This window comes from Rhinatrema bivittatum, chromosome 6 (assembly GCF_901001135.1).
Source record: "Rhinatrema bivittatum chromosome 6, aRhiBiv1.1, whole genome shotgun sequence".
In the NCBI taxonomy this organism is placed as follows: domain Eukaryota; kingdom Metazoa; phylum Chordata; class Amphibia; order Gymnophiona; family Rhinatrematidae; genus Rhinatrema; species Rhinatrema bivittatum.
This window is the reverse complement of record NC_042620.1, coordinates 216,250,382-216,277,079: the sequence shown is the minus strand read 5'-3', so window position 1 is coordinate 216,277,079 and position 26,698 is coordinate 216,250,382. Positions and strand designations below refer to the sequence as shown.

The 26,698-nt window shown below is 43.8% G+C and overlaps 1 protein-coding gene across 1 annotated transcript in view; it reads right to left on the bottom strand.

Moving 5' to 3' along the window:
* Positions 1-22,177, bottom strand: part of LOC115093994 (transmembrane protein 182-like) — a 74,819-nt gene extending 52,642 nt beyond the window's left edge. The window contains exon 1 of the mRNA XM_029606552.1: positions 21,955-22,177. Within this exon, the coding sequence (XP_029462412.1) occupies positions 21,955-22,107 (153 nt within the window). The 5' untranslated portion in view covers positions 22,108-22,177. The remainder of the gene's footprint in view (positions 1-21,954) is intronic.
* Between the last annotated feature and the right edge of the window lie 4,521 nt (positions 22,178-26,698).

Sequence of the window (26,698 nt, the reverse complement as noted above, 5' to 3'; positions counted from 1 at the left end):
AAACTGTGCAAGCACCACATGCTGTATGTGCTCCTGTATGGATCGATGTGTTGACAGTTGATGAGTCAGAGTGGACTAATTGATCTTTCAAATTAGAGCTTCGTGAAAAAGCAAATCTTGGTATTTCTTGAAATTCATTATGAATCTGTAAGATGTGCCAATTTTGATGAATGATGCATTTCATGGTGTGAGTCATAGATGATAAAGGGAGGACACAAGTTAGAGTATCTGTTGACTCTGAAGGACGTGGTAAAAACAGCCAATCTCTGTTTGTAAATTTCACTCGAGTATAGGCTCGTTTAATGCACCACTTGGGATAGCCTCTTTTAGAGAAACGATCACTCAATGAAATGGCTTGTTGTTGAAATTCTTCAAGTGATGTACATAGCCATCTTAATCGAAAACATTGGCAAACTGGAAGATTTTCTTTAAGTGAGCGCGGATGTGTGCTAGTGAAATGTAAAAAGGTATTAGATGAAACAGACTTACCGTATTTTCCGGCGTATAAGACGACTGGGCGTATAAGACGACCCCCAACTTTTCCAGTTAAAATATAGAGTTTGGGATATACTCGCAGTATAAGACTACCCTTCTGTGTCACTACATAACCAATACTGTATGTGGTACCCAGTATACAACAACCAGCCAATCACGGCAAGCGATGTACCTTACTGGCGATTGGCTGGTTGTTGTATACAAATCCTGCTTGGATTGGTCAGCTCTCCCTGCTTGCCCAGCCTTCCCTGTCTCGAAGACTATCAGAGCGGTAACGCATCCCTCTGGCCCACCCTTATATCTTATTACCGGTACCTCCTTCTCTGCCTCTCAGATCTCGCTCCTGAGGACTGCAGTGTGTGAGATCTGAGAGGCAGAGAAGGAGGTACCGGTAATAGAGATGTGAATCGGAACCAGAATCTTTTTTTTTTCGTCCGGCCCGATCCGATAAACAAAAAACCCACCCCAACCCTTTAAAACTAATCCCTCAGCTTCCCCCATCCTCCTGACCCCCCCCCCCAAGACCTGCCAAATTAATTAATTAAATACAACCCCCACCCTCCTGACTCCTGTGACATAGTAAGGGCAAAGGGCCGTCGGCTGCCAGTAATCAAAATCAACTGTAAGAGGTTTGTAAAATTGGCAATCTTGAAGTTGATGTTGTACTTCAGCCACATATTGAGATCTATCCATAAGTACAATCTTTTCCCCTTTATCAGCTGGTTTATTAATCAAATTTTGATTACTTTGTAAATCTTTCAAGGCCTGTGTCTCCAATTAAGTCAAATTTTAAAATGACCGTTCAGAGGTAAAAGAATTCCTAAGATCCCATAACGTGGTTTGATAAAAAGTGTAAATGACCGGATCAGCTGGACCAGGTGGTAGCCACGTAGATTTGTTTCTTTTTTTTTTTTTTTTTATTTACTGAATTTTCAAATACATGACAAAGAAACCTTTGTACAGAAATTAATGAAAGTTTACAAATAAGCAATATATTTCAGATTATTTAAATCATTCACCAATCGAACAATTTTTTCAATATTTCAAAGTATCATTGGGGAGCGAGAATTAAGGAAACATCAGGAGCTTAAAAGAAAAACTAATCAAAGAAAAAAACTCCCTATTAACCATTACCCTTTCATTTAAATCGCGAGATTTATCTTAATTCATGGGGGTGACTACTCTGGCATTTAAAAATTCCCTTAGATGTTCAGGGTTATAGAAAACAAAGACATTACCAGAATGTTTTATCACGCATCTTGCCGGATATCTTAAAAGAAATTCTGCCCCGATCGCTCTAGCTTCCGGGTGCATTGAAAGAAAAACTTTTCTGCGTGTTTGTGTAATTCTTGATAAATCTGGAAATATCTGGATTAACCCCACCATATACTCAACATTTAATGCTTTAAAGTAATATCTCATAATAAGTGCCTTATCTGACTCAGAAAAGAAAGACACAAACAAAACTGATCTTTCTGTAACTTCAAATCCAGTGCTTTATAAATATTCAGATAGATTTTCCATTTCTCCAACATTCCCTATTGGAGATATCTGAATTTGATTTTGTCTTTGTTTTAAATATAGGATTTCTTCACTGCTGGTGTTTGTTCATCTGGGATCTTTAGGATCTCTTTTAAGTATCTTTTAAATGTTATTAATGGAATTTCTCCCAACACTTTGGGGAAATTCAAGATCCTAATATTCAGCTGCCTTAAATAGTTTTCTACAGTCTCTAATCGACAAGTAGAGACTGCTTGTTCTTTCATACATCCAATGTTCAAAACAGAAAGCTGTTTTAGATCATTTTTTATTTGAAGCAGTTCGTTTGCTTGACTTTCATTCTTAATTTGATTTTCCAGGGCATCCATTCTAAGGGTCTGTTCATCCGTTTTTTTTGGTATAATCATTAACGACCCGAGTCATCCCCACGATTAGGTCCCAAAGGGACTCCATAGTTATTACTGCCGGTTTCTTTTACCTCTAAGGAGAATTTCGGGCTTCCACTTGCCTCCTTCTCCCCTCCTCCTGTTGCAGGCAAAAACCTTTCTCTCCCGATGTTGTCTGGGGGCAGCGCAGGATTCACGGAGTCTGTAAGGTGAGGAGTCGAATTCTCCATCTCCAGCGGGACGCCAAGCAGCCCACCATGCTGAGACGCTCCCGTGACTTCATCCATTGGCGTCTCAGCCCACTCAGGAGTCCTTGGAGGGGTCATCCTCGGCAGCTCTTGCGGCTCTGGGGGGGGTCAGCGATATTTCCCCATGCGGCGATGGAACTCTTGCTTCCGTTCCGCTAGCGGGGCTCGCGGCCCCAGTCTGAGAAATGGGGGTCGCGTACTGCAAAATCGCTCGTTGACCGGCAAAAAGTGTAGGTACAGGTGGGTACACTCTCACTTTGCCCTTTCTTTTGTGCGGCATCGCAATTACCGCGGAAATATAATTAATTTCAGGAAATACTTGCAGAGCGTTCAGCCTAGCGACCGTTCAGGGAGCCCAATTTGTTTCTTAAAATGGAAAGATCAAGACCACATGGTACAACATTTTTCTGGTCCCAGTACCCGAGCCCTGTTACAGTACCTGTCTACAGTTCTAGTCTGGTTCCAGTTCTCAGTCCTGATCAACTACCCGCCTAAGTCCCAGCGGTTGGGCTCCTACGGGCTCCTCCCGGGGGAGTACCAGCTTCCAGGGTGAAGAGCACCTCTACGTCCTGCCTGAACATCTGCCTCCCGGCCTGCAGCATACCAGAGACATTGAACATCTTTCCCAGTCTCCTGCAGGCAGGCACAAGGGTCCACTAAACTGAGACTCCATAACAATAAGAACAACACCGCAAGTGACGATTAGACTGGACGGCAGTTTATTATACTGTCGTTGTCAGGCTTGCTGATGCGGTTTCTACACTATCAAAATGTTATGTTTTACATTGTGTCACAGCACTAAAATTGATACACAGTGTCCTTTTGTTGTTTGATTAGATTTTAAACAGGCAATGACTTATTTGGCTAAAATATAGCCAGATAAGGGTCCCAATATTCAAAAAATTGCTATTTAGTTGGATAGCTTGTGAGTTACCTGACTAAATGGCTTTGGATATTGACCCCTTAAACTTCATTCTGGTTGTTACTGGCAGCCAATGCAATTTAATCAGAAGAGGGGTTGCATGATCTAGTCTCTTAGCTCAAAGCAAAATATTGGCTGCTGTCCTCTGATCCTACTATTTTTGGCAAATGCTTTAAAGAATGATTCAGCCCTTCTAACAAAAACAGCCTCAGAATTTAGAAAATTCAGCTTTAGTTTATGGTCCTGAAGCCAATTCAGAACTACAGAGAGGCATCCATTAAGAGTAGCAAAACAGCCAGTTGCATTTGGATCAATAAAAAGCCACTAGATGTAAATCATCAGCATAGAAATAGCAACATATTCCAAGCCCATGAACATGTGATGAAGAGAGAAAGATAAACACAAACAGAACTGGGGCCAGTGTAGATCACTGGAGCATCCCCACAGTAACAGGTGAATTTGCACAGGAGTTACATAAGTAAATGTAACGTACTATCATAGCAATTTTCGGAAGCCCAGCTTACACGGGTAAAGTGAATTTACACACGTAAAACCTAGTTTAAGCATGTAAATGCTTTTGAAAATCAGGATCTATGGTTTTTGGGGACGAAATTTCAGAGCCCCAGTTTGCAGAGCGCATTAGTTCCAACAAATATGACTTGAACTTTAAGTGCCAGCCTTGTATTCCCATTTCCAAAAAAAGCACATTAATAAGAGCATATGACCTATAGTGTTGAAGGCAGTAGTCATGTCCAGTGCCCTTAGGCTCTGATCAGGGAAACCACATAATTAGCTTGCTACTGCATAATAGAAAAACTGCTACACTATCAACATTCCTGACTAAAGCTTCCCCACCCCTTAATTCAGTCAGTTGAAGAAAGCAACAGAGTGTTGTCTGTCATTATTCTCAGCAATGTTATTGCTGCTACTCCAGCTCCTCCCCTGGCGAACTGTCTGCAGGCAACAGGAGGAGGGGCTTGAAGCTGAGGCTGGAGCAGATGAAAGAGACACTCTGCTTCCTAAACCAACCCCTCTTCTCCTGTTATTCCCCCCCCCCCCCCCAACCCTACACTTCTCCTGTCCTGAAAGGAACAGGAGGGGATGGGCGAAACTGGAGTGGACAGAGAAAGCAGTCCTAGTGTTTCATCCCTCAAAGATCTCTCAAACAAAAAATGATGATATAATTCCTGGATGGAGTGATATCCCTTTTAAAAAATTCATCTTTATACAAAGGTTCTTGCACCTGCATACTACATGTGGCCAGTCATATACCAGCTACAAAAACCTGGTTGTGTTTTTTGGAAGTCTGCAACCACTGGTGTCTCACAGCTGGCATCATGATATTTTTTGGGTCTATGATGATTGGCCCTACTGCTGACAAGTTTCAAAATTATGTTAATTCAACCTCTTTTTATGTCTGTTACCCCAATATATACACACACGTATTTTTCTGTGCAATTAACAGCATGACACACTCCTGATTCTGAGAACATTTTTAGCATAAATAAGCTCATTTACTCCAAAAGACAACAAGAAAGTTTCAAGAAAATATAAGAAGGATGGTTGCACTAATTTATTTCAAAACAAAAGTGGTATTTCACTGTTAAAAGTTTGTTTCATATATCTTAACTAGATAAATTGTTGATTTTTATAATTGGCATACTTTTTTGTAAATAGTTTAAATATTGTTTACAAATAACGTACATTTTTTTCAATAAAAAATTGACTTTTTTGCATAATCAGAGGAGTGAATCTTTATACAAAATCACACAAATTTGCACACAAATTGTTTTAAAATCTGCACAGAATTTGCTAACTCTTGCCACCGAATCTTGAAAAATCTGCTACAGGAAACCAGGCTTCTGGTTGTGTCCTGTGAAATGAGAAAAGTATCTTTATCCTCATCTGACTTTGATGAAACAGGGGGACATTACCTTAAGGCAGAAATTAAAAATGAACAAGAGTTGGCAAGGGGACTGTAAAGCCAGAAGGAAAAGTAAACATAGACCTGCAGGGACATTTATTTGGGAGATCTTTGGCAGAGATCCAATTAGGATATAGGTAGCTGCTACAGAAAGATGTGGTAATAATTGGAAGACATAGCTGAGGCTAATTACAGAGAGCTATTGCAGGGAATCAATGTGTCTTTTAAGGGAGAAAGACAGGTGGAAAACCAGGTGGGGATCCAGGAGAGGGTGCTCACACAGACCTGATGCAGAGATGTCTACAGCCTTCTGTAAGGGATTTTGAATTTGAAGCCACTGGGAAATAGTTTCTATCGAGTCCTGGGGAATTGGACTGGCCTACAGGTATCTTACTGGGGTAGTCTTGGTGTCTCAGAATAGGAACTGAAAGTTATAAGTGTGAAGTGAGCACTGATGCATAGAATAAAGTTGCTCTTGACTGCAAGTGTCTGGCTCTGAGCTGTGTGTTCCCGACAAAAGCAGCAGGTCGTGTAAGGCCCAGGCACCGACGTTGTCTAAAGATTAATCTTATTTACCTTCCCAAGCAAAGAAGTCTCAGTCTAACCCTTCTTTCTTCAATAATGAGTGGATTCTTGTTCCAAACTGTTGTTAATCAAAGCACATAAATACTGTGTCAGGTCCTTTTACTAAACTAGAAGGCAAAGGATTGAAAGGAAATGTAGAAAGATTATTAGCTAATAAAATTTTCCTGATAGTAAGCAGTGCTGTTATATTGAACATAAAAAGTTTAGTGCTTAAAGCATAGTTAGTCTGATCACCCAGGAAAACATCATCTAGGTCTAAAACCACTGCCAGACAATGCTCATCCGAAAAATGTCAATTATCTTTTTTTCAAAGAAATCTGCAAAAGTTTCTTCTTGCAAAGAATCCAACTGGTCAGTTATCCTATCACTACTTAACAACACTTTTAACAATGTAACAACACAGTTGGTTTTTGGAGGCTACTAATTCTTTAAAATACTATTTATTTTTTTTTGCACTTTGAATAGCCCTTCTATATGCCAAAAACCTAGTTTTACATTTCAGTAGGTTGCTCTGAGATTTATTTTTCTTCCATCTCCTCTGGAGTTGTCTAGATTAATTTTTAACAAAGTTAGTCCATAATGAAACTATGGAAAGCTTTTCTTGGCAACGAGTTTTTAAGAGAGGCATTTTGCCAAGAGAAATTTTCAAGTTCTCCTCCTAACTCTTCCAATTGATATTTCAAATGTTTCTTGACATAATAGTGTGTTTGTCTTGCTTAAGATAATTACTCCATATACAAAGAGAGGGTGATTAAGAAGTGATCTGTCCAAGACAAAGGTAGAACACTGGGTGAATGACTAAGCATTACCCCTGTCCCTGCTGATAACATTAACTAATCTAGAATATCCTGGGTGGGCTGGAACATGTGCTGCTTAAAACCTATAGGCTAGATTTTAAAAGCCCTGCACGCGTAAATCCTCCCGGATTTACGCGCGCAGGGCACTCGCACCCCGGTGCATTTATTTTGCATAGCCCACCGGTGCGCGCAAAGCCCCGGGACGCGCGTAAGTCCTGGGGCTTCGTAAAAGGGGCGGGAGGGGGTGTGTCCGGGGGCGGGTCTGGGGGTCAGGGGGCGGTCTGGGGTGGGTCCGGGGCATGGTGACGGTTCGGGGGTAGGCCAGGAGGGCGGTCCAAAGTGCCCCGGCACTGCGGCCTGTGCCGAGGGATGCGAGGCGGCGCGCGCAAGTTACGCCTGCTTCAAGCAGGCGTAACTTGCCCAACAAAGGAGGGGGGGATTTAGGTAGGGCCGGGGGGTGGGTTAGGGAGGGGAAGGTGGGGGGACGCGGAAGGAAAGTTCCCTCCGAGGCCGCTCCGATTTCGGAGCGGTCTCTGAGGGTACGGAGGCAGGCTGCATGGCATGGCGCGCGCAGGCTGCCAATTTTGTGCAGCCTTGTGCTCGCTGACCCCGGATTTTATAAGATACGCGCGTATCTTATAAAATCTGGCGTACTTTTTAAAGATCTACCTCTATATGTTCCATCAATGACATAAAGTCTTTATCAGCTGAATATAGTGGATTATCCACATGAACATTTAGGCTACCCAAAACAATTACATTAGGATATGTAGTTACCACTTCTGAAATTAGCTCTAAGATTTCATCAGTAGTCAGAATTGGTGTCATAGATGGATAATACAATAGCAGCAGTACAATAGGATTTTTAAGATGTACCCTAAGAAGCAGTATGTCTGATACTCATCCATGATGATGGCCACACCCCCATCCCTTCTATAAGTTCTATTTTGTTAATAAAAGCCTGTGAGGCAGATTATTTCAGATAAATGTCTTCTCCACCTACTATATACACAAAAATCCCCGCTATTTGTGAGGTCAAAAAATATATATCAGAAAACAACTTAATTTTTCGGTCAGATTGTTGAATTGGTACCATTCCTAACAACAAAAGAAAAAGCATATTTACATAAGAGTTGCCCAAGCACCCCCATGATATATTTGGTCCCCAAGGTACACATAAATGTCTTGCCACCGCCCATAAGACCCATAGTATCTCTACTGGATACAGTACTGGAACCTCCAGCAGTTTTTTTAGACAAAATCATACAACCGTTGGTAACTAAGTCAGAATCATATTTAAAGGACACTATACAGCTCCTGAAGGAAATGAAGAAAATACAATTGGAAAGGGGAGGATATTGGTTAGTCACAATGGACATTCAGTCCTTATACATGCAAATTCCCCAAGAAGTGGCAATAGGGGTTGTCACTAACAGGATGGTAAAAGAATTAGGGGTCAATAGGATTCCCATAGATTTTCTGGTACAACTTTTGGGATTAGTACTAACCAATAATTACTTTAAGTTTGATGACAAATTTTACCATCAAGTGCATGGCATAGCAATGGGGTCCTCGTTGGCCCCATCAGTAGCCAATATTTATGTATCTGAATTTGAGAAACAGCATATTTACCAATCTAGGTGGTGGGAAAAGATTGTATACTGGCGTCAATACATTGATGACATCTTTTTTATTTGGGGATCCACTGAGCAAGATCTTGAGATATTCTTACAATGGATCAACACCATAGATCCAAATTTACAATTCACCTCGAATAAAGATCTCAACCGTTATCTTGATGTTGAAATAATTAGGGCGGGGAGAAGTTTAAACACAACAGTACACCCCAAGCCCACTGAAAAAAACACTCTGTTATGGTATCAGAGTCGTACAAAACGAAAGAAACCCAATAGTCGACACTCAATTTACGGTTTGAGATGGGGATCAGTAGACACTGATGATAATATTAAGAATCCCTGCCACTCTATTGTGTTAACTTCGGCGACAAACACCTTACTCCTTACTTGACCTTCATAATAGGCGTCATTGTGCGGCAACACGTACCATTTGTCACTCTGCCTTATTTTTAATCATTGGTCAGTCCCTTTTTTTTATATCAATTTTATCGTGCAAATCATAAAGTGCTCCGTGCTTTTTGTAAAACCAATTTCATCCCGCATATGTCTTTTTCCACGTTTCTTAAATTTAGTAGGAAAATATTATAATCACTTGGCTTGTAAATCCGTTTCTAAAATTTAGTAGGAAAATATTATAATCACTTAGCTTGTAAGTCCAATGTTCAGTATATAGTTGCCCAACTTTCTTCACATCCGATGTTCTATAGCAATGTGGCTCTGCTTCACATCGCTATACTGTGTCCATGCCCAACACTGTACAATGTTTCGGACGTAATTGTCCTTCTTCAAGGGCGATTTTCTGCGCCATGAACAAAACAAATATTACAATCCAATTATCCATATTACATAAGTTTAAATAGTCCTAACGTGCATAACTACTTACTCAGTTTTCCTCCATTATGGCTCTCAGCGTTTTTTTCTTCTTCTCTTCCGGTTTACTATTTCCCGCCTCCATTTTTAAACCCCCTGACGTATGCGACGTGCAACCTACGTCACTGCTAATCACTACTCATTCACAAAGAATACCACTCAATCATGTTGTTCAAGCCCATTGGGCTCACAGTGTGCATCCAAAAAATCCATTGTTGCTCCTTCACATTCAACAGAACATTGGGATCACCTCCCCGTTTGTGCGTTGTAACTACCTCTAAAACTCGCCATCTTAACTGTTGGAAATCATGATGTTTTTCCTGGCAATGCGCTACCATTGGAGCCATGGTTTTGCCAGTGGTTAAACAACTGCGATGTTCTATTAGTCGCACACGTATCTGCCGTTTCGTTCGTCCTATGTAATACAAATTACAAGGGCAAACAATGATGTATATAACTCTAACTGTATCACAAGACGAATATTGTCGTGCTATGTGTATTTTCCCATGTTTGTCCGTCCAAGATTCACCCTCAATTATTTGGGCACACAGGGAGCAATGTTTACATGGCCAATGCCCAATTTTCTCATTCACACTGGTCGTGGTTATTGTTGTCAGGAAGGAATGCGTCACTAGATCCCCCACATTTTTCCCTCTCGAATACGCTATAATCGGTGGTTCTCCCTGTGTGCCCAAATAATTGAGGGTGAATCTTGGACGGACAAACATGGGAAAATACACATAGCACGACAATATTCGTCTTGTGATACAGTTAGAGTTATATACATCATTGTTTGCCCTTGTAATTTGTATTACATAGGACGAACGAAACGGCAGATACGTGTGCGACTAATAGAACATCGCAGTTGTTTAACCACTGGCAAAACCATGGCTCCAATGGTAGCGCATTGCCAGGAAAAACATCATGATTTCCAACAGTTAAGATGGCGAGTTTTAGAGGTAGTTACAACGCACAAACGGGGAGGTGATCCCAATGTTCTGTTGAATGTGAAGGAGCAACAATGGATTTTTTGGATGCACACTGTGAGCCCAATGGGCTTGAACAACATGATTGAGTGGTATTCTTTGTGAATGAGTAGTGATTAGCAGTGACGTAGGTTGCACGTCGCATACGTCAGGGGGTTTAAAAATGGAGGCGGGAAATAGTAAACCGGAAGAGAAGAAGAAAAAAACGCTGAGAGCCATAATGGAGGAAAACTGAGTAAGTAGTTATGCACGTTAGGACTATTTAAACTTATGTAATATGGATAATTGGATTGTAATATTTGTTTTGTTCATGGCACAGAAAATCGCCCTTGAAGAAGGACAATTACGTCCGAAACATTGTACAGTGTTGGGCACGGACACAGTATAGCGATGTGAAGCAGAGCCACATTGCTATAGAACATCGGATGTGAAGAAAGTTGGGCAACTATATACTGAACATTGGACTTACAAGCTAAGTGATTATAATATTTTCCTACTAAATTTTAGAAACGGATTTACAAGCCAAGTGATTATAATATTTTCCTACTAAATTTAAGAAACGTGGAAAAAGACATATGCGGGATGAAATTGGTTTTACAAAAAGCACGGAGCACTTTATGATTTGCACGATAAAATTGATATAAAAAAAAGGGACTGACCAATGATTAAAAATAAGGCAGAGTGACAAATGGTACGTGTTGCCGCACAATGACGCCTATTATGAAGGTCAAGTAAGGAGTAAGGTGTTTGTCGCCGAAGTTAACACAATAGAGTGGCGGGGATTCTTAATATTATCATCATGGTATCAGAGTCACCATGCCCAGGCTTTAAAACAAGGATTACCTGTTAGCCAATTTTTTAGATTTCGTAGGATTTGTTCCACAAAAGAAGAATTTGAGAAACAAGCACAGTGGCTTAAACAGAAGTTCCAAAAGAAGGGTTACCCGAAAAAAGTGATCAATCAAGCCTATAAAAGAGTGAAGTATTCCGATAGAGACCAATTATTAGAATATAGACATAAAGAGAATCAGGACAGGTTGACATGTATTTTGCCATAGAGCACAACACCAGCAATAATAAATTCCATATGCAAACACTGGCATGTACTTGCACTGCATGAAGTCTTCCAAGACACACCCTTGATAGCTAACACAAGGTGTCCTAATATACGAGATCGGATAGTACATGCAGACATTGCTAAGTACAGCCACAGCAATGCTACTAAGGGAAAACATAGTAAGTGTGGAAAATGCGATATGTGCGAATTGACATTGGAAGGATGTGACTGGGAAGATCCTATTATGGGGTATAAGGTGACAAGAAGAAAGGAGATGAATCGTTTGTCCACAAATGTGGTATACATTACTCAATGTCCCTGCCCCAAGAATTATGTAGGTTGGACTTCCAGAGCGGTGAAAACAAGGCTGATTGAACATAAATCACGATTAAATACAAGAATGATGGAAGCACCAATTGTGGAGCACTGTATAGAAAATGAACATGGATTTGAGGATCTCCGATGGACAGTTATTGATTCTGTTGAAGAGAAGGATCAAAGAGGTGACATAAAAAAAGAGTTGAACTATCGCGAGCAAAATTGGATTTTCAAATTAAAGACTATAACCCCATGGGGTTTAAACGAGGATATCGAATGGGCATCATTAATATGAAGGAAATAAATACCCCCGGTCACTTTTCTCAAAAGAAATATAGGTTCACACAGCTGCATTAAAGATATTCTGTAGCAAGTTGAGTCAAATGACGTGGATGTTTACGTAGGTTATGTGACATACCATTGGTGCACTTTGGATTAGTTGAGTAGTTTAAAAAGGAGAGGAATAATGGAGATGATACCAGCACTAGACACCAGCCGCACAATGTGAGAAGTTCCGACAGTGAAGAAATAGGACAGAGACTCCCCTGATGAAGAAAAATGGATTGTATTGAAACATGATCATGTCGGGAGACATTTGACACAAAGCTAAGTTGATCAGGCGTTATAAATACCATACCAGTTTTGTTTGTTGGGAACATAAAGGTGGCATGCAATAAAGCTATGGCTGAGAGTGATGAACATAAAGGTGGCATGTAAAAAAGCCGTGGCTGAGAGTGTTGAAAGAAAAAAAGAGGATAATTAAGGTGGCATGTAAAAAAGCTGAGAGTGCTAAAAGAAAAAAGCTGAGAGTGCTAAAAAAGAAAATAAGAAGATGACTATAACCGTCATTTAGACGCAGTACGCGTTGAAGATATACATTGTGATTGTTTTTCAGACGTGGCAAGCGTTGAAAACGTTAGCACTCATTTATATACATTTGAATAAGACTAAAAACTTGATTAAGTTTGAATTTTTTTAGTCAATTTTTAAGTACTCATACACGTTTTGATTTTTTCACATAAAAATGTTTAAATATTTTTTTTAGGTAGGATAGAGGTGGGTTCGTGATTACAACATGGTAAGTTTCTGTACACAAGGCTGTGGAGGCAAGTGACAGAAAACATATGAAACTTTCCTCATCCTACTTTATTAATTTTTATATATGAGTGGGATAAATTAAGTTGTTTTCTCCACCTACTGACCATGTTCCTGAAACAGAGAGCATATCGAGTTTAAGTTGTCCTATAATATCAGACACTAGTGGCTGTTTTTGACCTCATTGATCTTGCATTTAGCAGCCCACATCTGAGATTAACTTCAGAGGACAAATAGTCTGACTGAGTTATTGTAAAAGGCTTAATAGTAATTAAATCATTTTCCCAGTCCATCCAAGGCTGAGGAAAATCCACCTATGTCCCTAAAATGTTTGAATCAAGCAGTTGAGAATAAGGGCTCCTGACACTCTGTCCTGCCCACTTCCTTATTGTGAACATAGACATAAATTCCTCCAGTGACCCTCAGCAACAATAATAGGATGTGGTCCAAGGCTCATGTTCACATTCAGTCCTAGATTTACAGGTCTGCGATGGGGCTCGCTTGCTAAAGGGCAATGAGAGTCCTTTTAGCTCACATTCTTGTGGTCCAAGGCTCATGTTCACATTCAGTCCTAGATTTACAGGTCTGCGATGGGGCTCGCTTGCTAAAGGGCAATGAGAATCCTTTTAGCTCACATTCTTGTGGTCCAAGGCTCATGTTCACATCCAGTCCTAGATTTACAGGTCTGCAATGGGGTTCGCTCACTAAAGGGCAATGAGAATCCTTTTAGCTCACATTCTTGTGGTCCAAGGCTCATGTTCACATCCAGTCCTAGATTTACAGGTCTGCAATGGGGTTCACTCACTAAAGGGCAATGAGAGACCTTTAAGCTCACATTCTTGTGGTCCAAGGCTCATGTTCAGATCCAGTCCTAGATTTGCAAGGTCTGCAATGAGGCTCGCTCGCTAAAGGGCAATGAGAGCCCTTTTAGCTCACATTCCTTTGGCCCACAATCTGCCAGCAGTGATCGATCCCTGGAGCAATCACATAGTTTAAAGGGTCTTGCTGAACCCTGAAGTGATATTCGTTGAGGCAGCATCAAGACCCTGCCCCTGAGGTGGTCCCAGCACATAGAAATGGCTACAATTGCAGGCAGAAGTTTTGAGGCAAGCAGAAGATAGGGCAAAAAGCCAGGCTTAGCTCTGTCTGCTCTAGCCTCAGCCTCAGCCTCATCCCCTTTCCCTCTGCTCCCTTCAGACTGCTTGAGAGGGGAGGGCTGGAGCAGGAAGCATAGAGAGAGCAGAGACTGAAGGCAGGCCAGGCATCCTGTAGTTTTTTTTCAGATGATTAAATTAGGAGGTAGGAGAATTTCAGTTTTGTTGACAGTGCAACAGGCTAATCATGTAGTTTCTCCTATGGGTGGTCACAGAAGGGGGTTCTAGTTACATGGTTGCAACTATGTTGGCTGAAGATAAGTTGTGCAGCTGCATTGTGGGGGTTAAATGGTTCAATGAGAGACTTGTGAGGAGCAGGTTGTGGGAGTGGATAAGGGTTTTTGTGGTGCGATCAAAAAGAAAGGGATGGATTTTGGTGATGTTTTAATTGATCTGCTCATGGCTACATGACACACTTCCGTCCTCCTTCCCTATCTATCCCTAAACTTTCTAATTAATGATGCAGCATAAGGCAAATGGTAATAGGCAGATATTAAAAAACCTGTTAAGTGGGTAAGATAACTGCTAATTATAACCAAACTTAATTGGCTAAATCTTCACATGAATGTTCAACTAAATCTAGCTGGTCAGAATTTGACCAGTTAGATGTAATGTGGTTTGGCTAAACTTAACTGGCTAGTGCTGAAAGTCGGGTACTAACCAGCTAAGTTGTCTTTTAAAAAATAAACATTTTGAAAAAGCCAGGCAACAGTTTAAATTATAAAACATTTCCCTCTAGGGCCCCATCCCTTTCTTCCCATTATCCCGATGCTCCTTTTAAAAAAATAAGTGAGTCCCACCAGTCCCCATCCTCTTCCTCCCATCCTCCTGATGATCCTTTTAAAAAATTATCACCCCCATGGATCCCTTTCCCCCACCCTCCCGATGTTCCTTCTTAAAAAACTAAGTTGTCCCCACAAGTCCCTATCCCTTGCTCTGTCCCTCCCGATGTCCATAACTAAAAAAAAAAAAGATTCCCATGGCCAGCCATAACCTCCTTCCTACTCTCTTCCCTCAGAATAAAAAAAATTGCATGGGAAACACTGAGATCCCCTGCTCCTCTAGACTAAATAAGGATAGAGAGCTGGCCTCGGGATAGCTTTCCCTGGGCCAGACCTATGTCCTTATGGAGGATCAGCATTTTGCTGAATGTCTTCACTGTTAGAAGGCCATCAGTGGAGGAAAGACCATCTTTCAAACAGTGCCATGCAATATCATTTGCAAAAGAAATACCCATTATAATTTATTTCAGGGGAGGCTAATATTAGTCTGGTGATAGGGGAAGTAAATTTCCCAAGCTGTCTCCCTGAGCCTTTCCTCCAATAAAGTCACAGGTAATCAGTCTTGCCTGCTCTTTGTCAGGGCAAGCCATCATGGAACAAATGAGATGGTATTCCACCTCGCTGTCCCAGGGCAAGAGTCAAGCAATATTAAAGGTGATGACACAGTGCATCAGAGAAATTATTGCCCTGGATGACCAGTCACTGTTGGTAGTTAAGAACATGAAATTTAAGTGGCCACTCCACCTATTAGCCTCCAATTACAAAGCACCCTCCAGGATAAATGTTAGTAGGCAACACTTTGGGGCAGATTTTAAAACATGCGCGCGGGCGCAGATTTGTTCACGCAACCCAGCGCGAACAAATCTACGCCCGATTTTATAACATGGGCGTGCAGCCATGCGCATGTTATAAAATCCAGGGTCGGCGAGCGCAAGGAGGTTGCACAATTGTGCAACTTGCGCGCGCTGAGCCGCACAGCCTGCCTCCGTTCCCTCCGAGGCCACTCCAAAATCAGAGTGGCCTCGGAGGGAACTTTCTTTCCGCGCCCCCCCCCCCCCACACACCTTCCCCTCCCTTCCCCTACCTAACCCGCCCCCCAGCCCTACCTAGAACGCCCCCCCTTACCTTTGTTGAAGAAGTTACGCCTGCCTCCTGGCAGGCATAACTTACGCACACTGACGGCCGGACGGCCCTCAATCCCGGGCACAGCGGCAAATGGCTGCTGTGCCTGGAGGCTCAGGCCCCGCCCCGCCCCCCAGACCACCCCTTTTTGCAAGCCCCAGGACATACACGTGTCCCAGGGCTTGCGTGCCCCACCGAGCCTATGCAAGATAGGCTCGGTGTGCGTACGGGGAGGCAAGGGTAGATTTTTGGCGGTTGTGCGCGTATCTTACACGCGCAACCCTTTGAAAATCTACCTCTTAATGTTGTACCCGGATACAGTTGCAGCTGGCCAAGGCAGAAGGTAATAGTATTCATTTCACCACTGACATCTGGACCAGCCAGAATGCTACATATGCCTACCTCTCCCTGACAGAACACTAGTGGCAGCTGGATGATGCAGAAGCATGCAGCAGTTCTAACTGGGGGCACAAGTAGGGTACAGATAGGCTATGCCGCACATGCAGGTGATGGATGACAGCCATAATGCAGCCCATATATTAGAGGCAACATGGGGAATGATAGAGGCCTAATTAGTGAAGCAACAATATTCCTGTTTTTTCTCATTACAAACAACGGCAACAACATGACCAGGGCAATGGTCAATAGGGACAACAAGAGTATCTGATATTTTGTGCACTTGCTGCTCTTGGCAATAAAGAATGCCCTTGGGCTGGAGGGTAAAGAAGGCAGCAGCTTTGTCTTCTGGGATTGGATAATAGTGTGGCATTTTAACTGGAGTGTAAGGGGTGGGCAGCAACTAAGACAGGAGCAGAAAGTACTGGGGAACACCTGCACCATCTTATACAGGATGTAGGCACCAAATAAAATTCATCTACCTCATGGTGCAGTGGTTAGTAGAACAACAGAAATCCCTACATGAATTGTCTGTGGACACAATATAAGTTTGGATTGCTCCCCCCCCCCCCTCCCGGGGCATCAGGATTTGTTACATATAATGCAGGTGATGTACATCCTGAAGTCCTTCAAGGATGCCACAGAGGCTCTGAGTTCAACAAAAGCCATCTGGGACAAGATCAACCATACAGTCAACCTCTGGAAGGAAAGTTACAGGATTTCCTGCAGGAGTAAGGAATGGTACCAGATGTGTTAGTGTTCATGGACTGCTTGCAGCTGCAACTACAAAATTAGCTTAAACCCTCACACAGCTGGATTCTTACATGCTGGTTACTCTGTGACCAATGGATGAAAGGAGTGACCCTGAAGTACTGGAAGGAGGAGCTGGTGGCTAGGGTACATGAATGTGAGTGCAAGAGGCAAAGTAGCAGTGGAGATGCAGCAGAGGAAAGAGTGGTCTTCCCTTGCAGTACTGTCAGCATTAGTAACACTCTGTCAGCTACCACCTCCTCCTCTACCTTTATCTACTTCCACCATCCCACCTGTTGCTCTTTGAACAGTATTCTACCCACCAAAGGAGACCTCTGCAAAAATGTTTTACATGGTACCTTGCAGAACTCATTAAGGTCACTGTCATAGACACATTGGCCTATTGGCACTCACGGCCATGGTATTGCTGGACCTCACCAAGGTTGCCAAGCATTTCCTTTTCTACCCACCAACCACATGCCTAGTAAATGGCTATTTTCATTTGCATGGGACATCATAAATTCACATCATACATGGCTGGTATCAGAGTTCCTTCCAAAAAGGATTTAAAATAGTTTCTCAAAAGAGAACATGTTTGCTTTCTACTTTCTAACCCAGACCTTATTCCTAAAGTTCCAAGGGTATTTCCTTCTAAATAAAAAGAATAAAACAGGATCAGGCAAACTAGTACCTGCCTCCTCAAAGGTCAACTAAAAAATCCACACCCTGTCTAGATGTGTCTCCTTTTTATAGTAGTAAGGATCAACCAACACAGCAGCCCACACAGGGAAGCTGTATACCAGATACTTCTATTCTACCTACCTACAGGCCGATACAGTAAAGCACGGCCGCGGTTACCCTGCTTCTAACCCGCTTCTAACTCACAATTTGGCCGCGTAAGTCCAACCAGCGATTCACTATCCCTTTTAACTCATCCTTACCGCTTCTTTAAATCAACCGTTAACCCTTTCCGCCCGCAGCATTTATATGAGATGTAAATGCTCCGATTAGCTATTCCCTCCCATACAGCAATGTGCGCCCCAATTATCTCCTTTTTAACCTGTAGTTTTGCCGTGCGTTTAACCTGCTAACTTACCGCCTACCCTTACCCCTGCGTTAGTGTGGAGCGTCAGGTCAGAGAGACGAAATTTCATGGGCAAACGACCCCCTCACCCCCCCGGGACCCTTACCCTGGCATTAGTGTGCTGTGACAGCAATAGGCAAGCTCCGGTCAAAATCCCCCCTCCCGAAGCAAGGCGCAGGGCGCAGGGCGAAAATCGGCTCGACATGTCATTAAAACAAAAGTAAATAAAGTGTAATAAAAGTAAACTTACTGCATGTGAATTTTCTTTGAACAGTCCTCTCTCCCCTCCTCCCGAGGTGCGCATTGCGGCTCCCCTGCCTCCCGGGGGCAGCCGGCGGCAAAAACGGCGGGCGAAAGCGTACGGGCGAAAGTGAATGAATGCACGCCCGTACGTGGTGGGAGCCGGCAGGCGTGCATTCATTCACTCACCTTCGCCAGTGGGCATGCATTCATCCAGGTGAAGGGAGCCAGCGGGCGTGCATTCATCCAGCGGAGGGAGCCGGCGGCGAAAGCGGCTTCCAGCAGGCCCCGCCGGCAGTGAATGAATGCACGCCTGTGCGTGCAATTTGGGAGCTCAAGGCGTGACGTCACGACGTTTGACGTCACGGCGTGTGACGTCGGCATTCGCTAATGCACTGCCTTGAGCGCCCAAATTGCACACACAGGCGTGCATTCATTCACCTTCGCCAGTGGGGGCAGGGGAGCCAAAGCGGCTTCCAGCAGCCCCCGCCGGCGAAGGTGAATGAATGCAATTTGGGCGCTCAAGGCAGTGCATTAGCGAACGCCGACGTCACACACCGTGACGCCAAATGTCATGACGTCACGCCTTGAGCTCCCAAATTGCACGCACAGGCGTACACAGGCGTGCATTCATTCACCGCCGGCGGGGGCTGCTGGAAGCCGCTTTCGCGCCGGCTCCCCCGGGAGGCAGGGGAGCCGCAGTACGCGTCTCGGGAGGAGGAGAGAGAGAGAGGACTGTTCAAAGAAAATTCACATGCAGTAAGTTTACTTTTATTACTTTTATTACACTTTATTCACTTTTGTTTTAATTTTCGCCCTGCCTTGCTTCGGGAGGGGGGGGGAGAGGACTCGCAATCCCCCCTGGTACCTGTCATTTCAAACGTCATTTGAAATGACATTTAAAATGACAGGTACCAGCACCCAGGATACTGTATAGGCACTGTATAGCGCTCTATACAGTAAAATGGATTGCGCGGGCCTAACGCTTCACGGACGCTTCTTGGACACAGCTTGCATTCCTACCGCTCCTTACTGTATCGGCCAGCCTATTAGGTTTCTCCAAATTTCCATGTGAATGGTAGAAAGACTGAGTGCACTGTATACAAAACCAACATCTACACTGTTTGACCTCAGTGCCTAGCCTTTTTTTTTTTTTTTTTGCCACTGTTGCTGCTGCTATCTGGCCTGCATTTCATGCTCTGCCTTTCTCTTGGTTGCACTGAGGTGTTTTGGCTCCAAAAATTAAAAAAAAACCTTCTTCTCTTCTGCCCTCCTGTAAATGCTTGGAATCTTTATGCCACTGTTATTGCTACAGTTACTGCCACTGTTACTAGGCCTACACCTCCTGCCCTGCTTCTTTCTTGATCCAGTGTCTTGCTGTGTTGATGCCACCATTTTTGTTGCCTCACTCTTCTCTCTGTGCCTTAGAGATTTGATGCCATTCCTCTTCCTGCCTTATCTCTTACTCTATGCTGTTGCATTCAGTGGTTCGTAGGAGAGGCCCGCAGACCACTGCTCTTACCTCCAGCCCTGTGGCCTCTTCAAACGCCTCTGACACCAGGGCCAGCCCCACATGGCCATTCGGCCATCCGCCACATCTGAGAGGCCACAGTGGAAGGAATGCCATGCAGACTCTGTGTTTCCCTAGGCACACGCGCACCCAACTTCCTGCAATTTAAAGGTCCCGAGGCAGTAACTTCCCCGTGGAGCCCACTGATTACATCAGGGCTCCCCTCCTACTTAAGGCTCTCTCTCCTTGCACTCCCCTCCTCATCAATAGGTTATCTCTTCAGAGAAGTCCATTGCCAGAGCGGTTTCCTGACTTCTGTTCCTGATTTCTGCTGTGCTACTGAGTTTTTTAGTTCCTGTGTTCCTCTGTCTTGGTCCTGGTTCCATTGGCTGTCTGGTTTGTCTTGAGTTCTCGTTTGTCTTGAGTTCTCGTCTTCCTAGTCAGTCTTCCTTATCTGTTTTCAGTGTCCCTCCTTCCTTCTGTGGCATTCATCCTTTTTTTTCATTCCTTGTCTCCTTGGATTGGACTTCTGGCTTGACCTCAGATTGGACTTTGACACTGCCTGACCTCCACCTGCCTCTGACCACTGCCTGTTTACTGTTGTTGATTGTATTCCACCTGGTCCAACCTCTGCCTGAACCTCGACCATGAGAGAATTCTACCCGCTTTGACCACAGCCTGAACATATTCTGATTGCCTGCCGCCAGTCCTGACCTCTGCTTGTCCTGACTCCAATTTTCTCTGTGCTGGACCGCCATATCTTCCATATGATGGCTCTTCACCTTCACAGAGGCCTGTGCCTAAGCCCAGCCAACCCTGGCACCCAGGGGCTCAACTTAAGGGGAACGAGGGCTGGTATTGGTGAAGCTCCAGTTGGGCCTCTGCTTCAGCCAGCTCTGCCTGCCGATGGTGGGGGGCCTGCAGGGCTCCTCCCTGCAAGTTGCATCAACTCCCCTTTGGCGCAAGAGTCCACTTCTGCAACATATGCCTTGGGGTGTTCATGCTACTCTTCTTGCTACCTTACCCCTTACTCTATGCCTTGAAGAATTTATGCTGCTTTTATGCTGCTTTTAACTTTTCACTGTGTCTTGGGGTATTTATGCCATTTTTTGTGCTGTTTTGCCCCTCTTGCAGTATGTTGGGGTGCTGTTGCTTCTGCTGCTGATGCCTGCCTACAAGTTTCATAAAACTCGGATGGAAAACTTCAGTGTTGAAATAAAAAATAGGATTCATTGCTTCCCTATTAGCTTTAATGTAAATGAAACACACGACATAATGATATAAACAAAATAACATGCGAAACAAAATGATACGGAATGGCAAATGAAAAAAATTACCCAAAACTAAAGATGTTTCCTTGCACACCTCTATCATATTTAAAAAATATATAAAATAGACCACAAAAAAATTATCAAGATTCTTCAGTGAAATTATAAAATAAAACAAAAAAAATCACCACGATTCTTCAGATGATGGAAAATGTTGTAGTCAATTTAGGTGTACTTATTTGCATGAAAGGTCGGTTTCTTTATTAGTGATTATACTTGTTACCATTAAACTGACAAAATTTGTGCAAGATATATAATTATATACTGTAGTATAAATACTCTCAATGAATTCCTTTAAGGCTTGAAAAAAGATATTTAAAGCACATAAAACAAAGATGCAAAACAGGAAATGATTATGTTGTATGGTAAAGCCATCCTAGTAAAGTTTACATTATAAATAGTTGAAAAAGAAAAGCAAATAAAACTGACTAAACTGAGAATACTGAGAATACCGCAAAGTGCAGCTAATTTACAATATTCATTCATTGTGACAAGGATTCAAAACAGCTGCTCATTTCCAAGGAGCGACCTTGATGAATCAGGCCTATTATCTGCTTGACGAGTGGATCTACCCATGGCACAGACACCCCTGAAGGCTGCATGGACTCTAGGCGCACTTCAAATGTTTCAGATAATAATAAGTAGCTCACAGCAGCAATATAATACTGGAATTACCACACCACAGCCTCCAACTGCAATTTTTAACAAGACATGTGAGACATTTGTTTTGAGTGAGAGCATTTTTTGGTTAAACAGGTTTGTTTTTACCTCCTTTGATGGCAGAGACCCATCCTCTGATTCAAAGAATCCACAGCTCTCAATTGCCAAGAGCCAGTAGTCAGTCGCAAAAGCAATGAGGAAGAGAAGCACTCCAATACCACCAATAAGCCCTGCGATAAAAGAAACTATTCCAACCTTCATTTTAGGATTATTTTGTCATTTGATAAACTCAGAAAACAGGGACTTGGTAAAGTATAGTCTTGTCCCAAGGCTGTAAGTATGGATATAAAGAGACAGGGGCTATTTTTGGATGTGGATTAGCATTTTTTTTTTTTTTTTTTAAGACTGGTGTGAGTTTCACAGGGGAGTGGGAGAAGAACTATTAAAAGCAGATGGTCTTACTCACCCAAACAGTTGTGGCGCTTGTGAAACAATTTCAGCTACATATACAGTATGTATGACTGCAAAAATTCCAAATCAATACTCAGACTAATTTAACACAATTTTGTTAACAACAGAATTTGTAAGTGCAACCTAATTATGGCCTTGTTGTGAAAGGCTTTTTTTTTTTCACAAAGACACAAACAGGGAGGATATTCATGTCTGAATACATATTTTAGTCAAAATTAAATTCTGTAGTATTTGTAAAATGTTCTCAAAGATAAAGTATGAGAAAGGTGGTTTGGGGTTGTTTTTTGTTTTGTTTTGGTTTTTTTGGTGGGGGGAGGGATGGGACCTACCAGTTGGAGCCAGCATTAGGATTTTGGCACCATGAGTTTAATTCACAATTACCCTATTTTAATAGAACCTGCCTCCCTCTATTCCTGGTCTGGTCATTGTAGCAACTGTCTTGAGACTAGGGGACATACCCCAGGACCCCTTCCAGAACCCTGTCTCGTAAGCTCTAAATTTGACCCCCAGGGGTTGCTATTAATGTTGATCATGACATCCTTCCCTCCCACCCCTCTACCCCCTAGCTGTCAGAGGCTGTGAACACTGTCTCCGCAACATCCCAGTCCCAGTCGACCTGATATGTGGAAGACCCAGCCTTCCACAGCAATGCACAGCCCTGCCACTGAGCGAGCGGGTTAGGCTAAGAAGAGGGTTGGTTTTATGACTGCCACAAGGAAACTAAGTTCTAATTACAAAAGGAAATATTACGCCTCAGTTCAGTAACTAAGGGTATGGTTCAAGAACAGGTGAATTTTAAAAGCCGGACGTGTGCCAAAACTGGGAGATCTGCAAGTATGTGGGGGGCCAATGCGTGCTGAGAGGATTCTAAAAGCCGCCCGAACATGCCCGTATCTCCCACTGTGCGCACAAATGAAAAGGCCCAAACGAGGGGTAGGATGTGGGCGGGACACTAACGTTCATGGATTTCAACTGCAAATTAGCGCGAAAATCCTTATGCACACAGGTGCGCACCGGGCTCCCCTGCAGTGTAACTTTACTTCTGCTATGGAGGACGTGTAAGTAATAAAATAAAAATAAATAGATTGGTGGGGTTCTAAGGATCGGGGTCAACAGGAGAGAAGGGAAGCTTTTAAACTAGGGGAGTTTGGAAGTCCTATCCCTTACCTGGCGAACTGGGAATGAACTGGGAAAACTGGTAATGGTGTTGGCGAGCGTGTCTATAAAAATCCCCCCACTTATGCAGTGGAAGCAGATTTTGCATGCATAGATGTGCAACCACTTAAAATTGTGCACACATGTGCGCATTCAGGCTATTTTATAACATGCGCGTATGTTATAAAATGACCACGTCCCTGGGAGCGGGCCGACAAACACATGAGAACATAAGAACATGCCATACTGGGTTAGACCAAGGGTCCATCAAGCCCAACATCCTGTCTCCAACAGTGGCCAATCCAGGCCATAAGAACCTGGCAAGTACCCAAATACTAAGTCTATCCCATGCTAATGATGCTAGTAATAGCAGTGGCTATTTTCTAAGTCAACTTGATTAATAGCAGGTAATGGACTTCTCCAAGAACTTATCCAATCCTTTTTTAAACACAGCTATACTAACTGCACTAACCACATCCTCTGGCAACAAATTCCAGAGTTTAATTGTGCGTTTAAAAGTTAAACGTGTTTAAAAAAGTTACTAATCTCCCATTCTGAATCACTAGGAAATGGCCTTGATGAATCAGGCTCTAACAGGTCAATGCAATAAAGTGCACTCAGCCTAGCGCACAGGTTAATCCACGGTTGGACGTGCGTTTTAGACTTGCTAGACTAACACCTAATGCGATAAGGAGATTAGCACATCCAAAATGCACGGCCAAACACATAGCTAATAGCGCTCATCTGTTGCGATGCTGCCCGCAGCCGGAGCTACGGGCAGCCTCTTACCTTTCTTCAGCCAGCTGGCCTCTTCTCAACACCATCGTCTGCCCGGCAGGCCTTGCCGCCATGCTCCCATGCGGCAGAAGGCCACCGACATCATTTCCTCGCGGCCCAGAGGCTGGCGACGTTTCCTTGTCCCCTCCGCGGGAGGGGCCTTCAGTTCCAGCTCTTGCTGTGGCAGGGAGCCGCCCTTGATCCTACTTCACAGCTTGGATGCCGCCGCTCCGATGTCGTGCCTGGTCGCGGCCTGCTCTGGCTCCTCCTCTTCTCAGCATCGTCAGCAGGGCCGCTGTCCTTGGTCCTGCCCCTTCCTCCTAAGGGGCGAGGCCGCGTCTCTTTTGGATATTTAAAGGGCCCACCTGAACTCCTCCTTGGGCGTCTTCCTTCTTCAGCCCTATAAAAGGGCCCTGCAGTCATTCCTTCGTTACCTTAGCAAGGGATTAGTCCTCCCTAGGACTCTTCGTTCCTGCTTCTGCCCAGCATCTCTCTATGTTCTTTGTGGGATCCCTCTTCGTCTGTGTTCCTGGTCTCTGCTAACTTTCCTGATGTTTCCAGATGTTCCTGATGTTCATCCATCTGTATCCTGAGTCTGAGTCCTGATGTTCTGTGATCCAGTCCTGATGTCCCTGATGTTCCGTGATCCAGCCTTGATGTCCTGAACCCCTGGTTCCTCTTTGCCACCTTTCCTGGCGTGCCATGTCATGGTCCGTGACCAGCCCCATGGGCGGGCTGTGTAGGGCGCCTCATGGCATAAGGCCTGCCTTCTCGCCTGCTGCACAAGCCTCCGGAGGGTCATCCTTGCCTGAAGCCAAGTCCCGTCTTGGTCCCGTGTCCTGAATCTTGTTCCGGCCCTCGGATTCCCTTGTGTTTTCTCCGACCGTGTGTTAGACACTGCTGGAACCTGCGCCACTTCAGCGTGGTCCGTGACCAGCCACAGGCGGCTGTGTAGGGCGCACCCTGGTGCAGGTCTCTACAGTATCTGGGACATGTTCCTCACACTTGCTTTACTTCTCGTCTGGAGTCTGCCCCGCATCCATCGTGGTCCATGACCAGCCCCGTGGGTGGGCTATGTAGGGCGCGTTGCATCGCAGCCTCAATCTAGTACTTGATCTTGAATCTTCGTCTTCAGTACGTTGTTCCTGAATCCTTGTCTGAGTCCTTCCAAGTCCTCATCTGAGTCCTTCCAAGTTCCTCATCTGAGTCTCCACGTTCCAAGTTCCTCATCTGCGTCTTCATGCTCCAAAGTCTTCGTCTGCCCTTGTCTGCTGTCCGGCCTGCCGCCTGTGCCGTTACCCAGTGGCAGGTCCAAAAGGGCTTGGAGTGGTTGGAGGACTGCTCAGAGACCAACCTTGCGTCGTTGGCCTCACTGAGGCTGTGCAGGGCAGTGGAGGCCTGGGCTTCCGGTCTCAGCCCAGATGGGACTTTGTCTCACCTGCCTCGGCGCTTCCTTGGAGCTCCTCTCCTGGTTCGCCGAGGTCCAAGGGCACTCTTCTCCCCGGATCGGTAGCGCTCCCTCCTACATCTTCAGAACACATCACATGTAAATGCCATGTAGATGAGTCTATTAGCTAATGCCCCGCCGATGCAAAAAATCATTGTACACCCAACACGCACTTTTAACACAGCAAATTTAACACCAGCCCCAGAGCTGGCGTAAAGTCTTGCCGCGCATCAAGGACTGAACTATAAAGAAAAAATAATGGTTTTATGTGATTCCTCCTGCTTAGTATTGTCGCAATACTAAGATCTTCTCCTTGCGATGACTAAAAATTATTAAAAAATGAAAGGCTTGATAAAAAAAAATTGGGGGGATGCAAAATATACATGATATATGTGTGGAGATATTTACACGCACAAGTGTGCCCCAGGGTCCCCTTCTGCGGAACTTTACTACTGCTATGAATGGCGTGTAAGTAATAAAAAAATCTAGTCTAGTCAGCAGGGTTTTAAGGGTTGGTGCTAACAGGGTAAAAAGGAGGCTATTTATCTAGGGAGGTTAGGAAGTCCTATCCCTTACCTGGGAAACTGGGAATGAACTGGGGAAACTGGTAATTGCATCGGTGCGTGAGTATACTGAAATCCTCCCACTTACACGGTAGCGCCTACATTTGCATGCACATGCGCATCCATATAAAATCGTGCACACATCTACACATGAGCAGCCTATTTTACACCATGTGCACATATATACATGCATATTATAAAATGGCCACATCCTTTGGCACGAGCTGGCCGATGTGTATACATGTGCGCCCACGCGCTGGTACCAGGTACAAAAAGTACACATGTTCAGTACACTGATATATGTATTTCAATGCATTGCATGTATTAGTGTGTAAGCCTCTTTTTTGCAGGGTAGAGATAAGCATATCTTATAAAATGAGTATATATCATACACGCGGGTTATAAAATACATTGGTAAAACTATATATGAACATATATA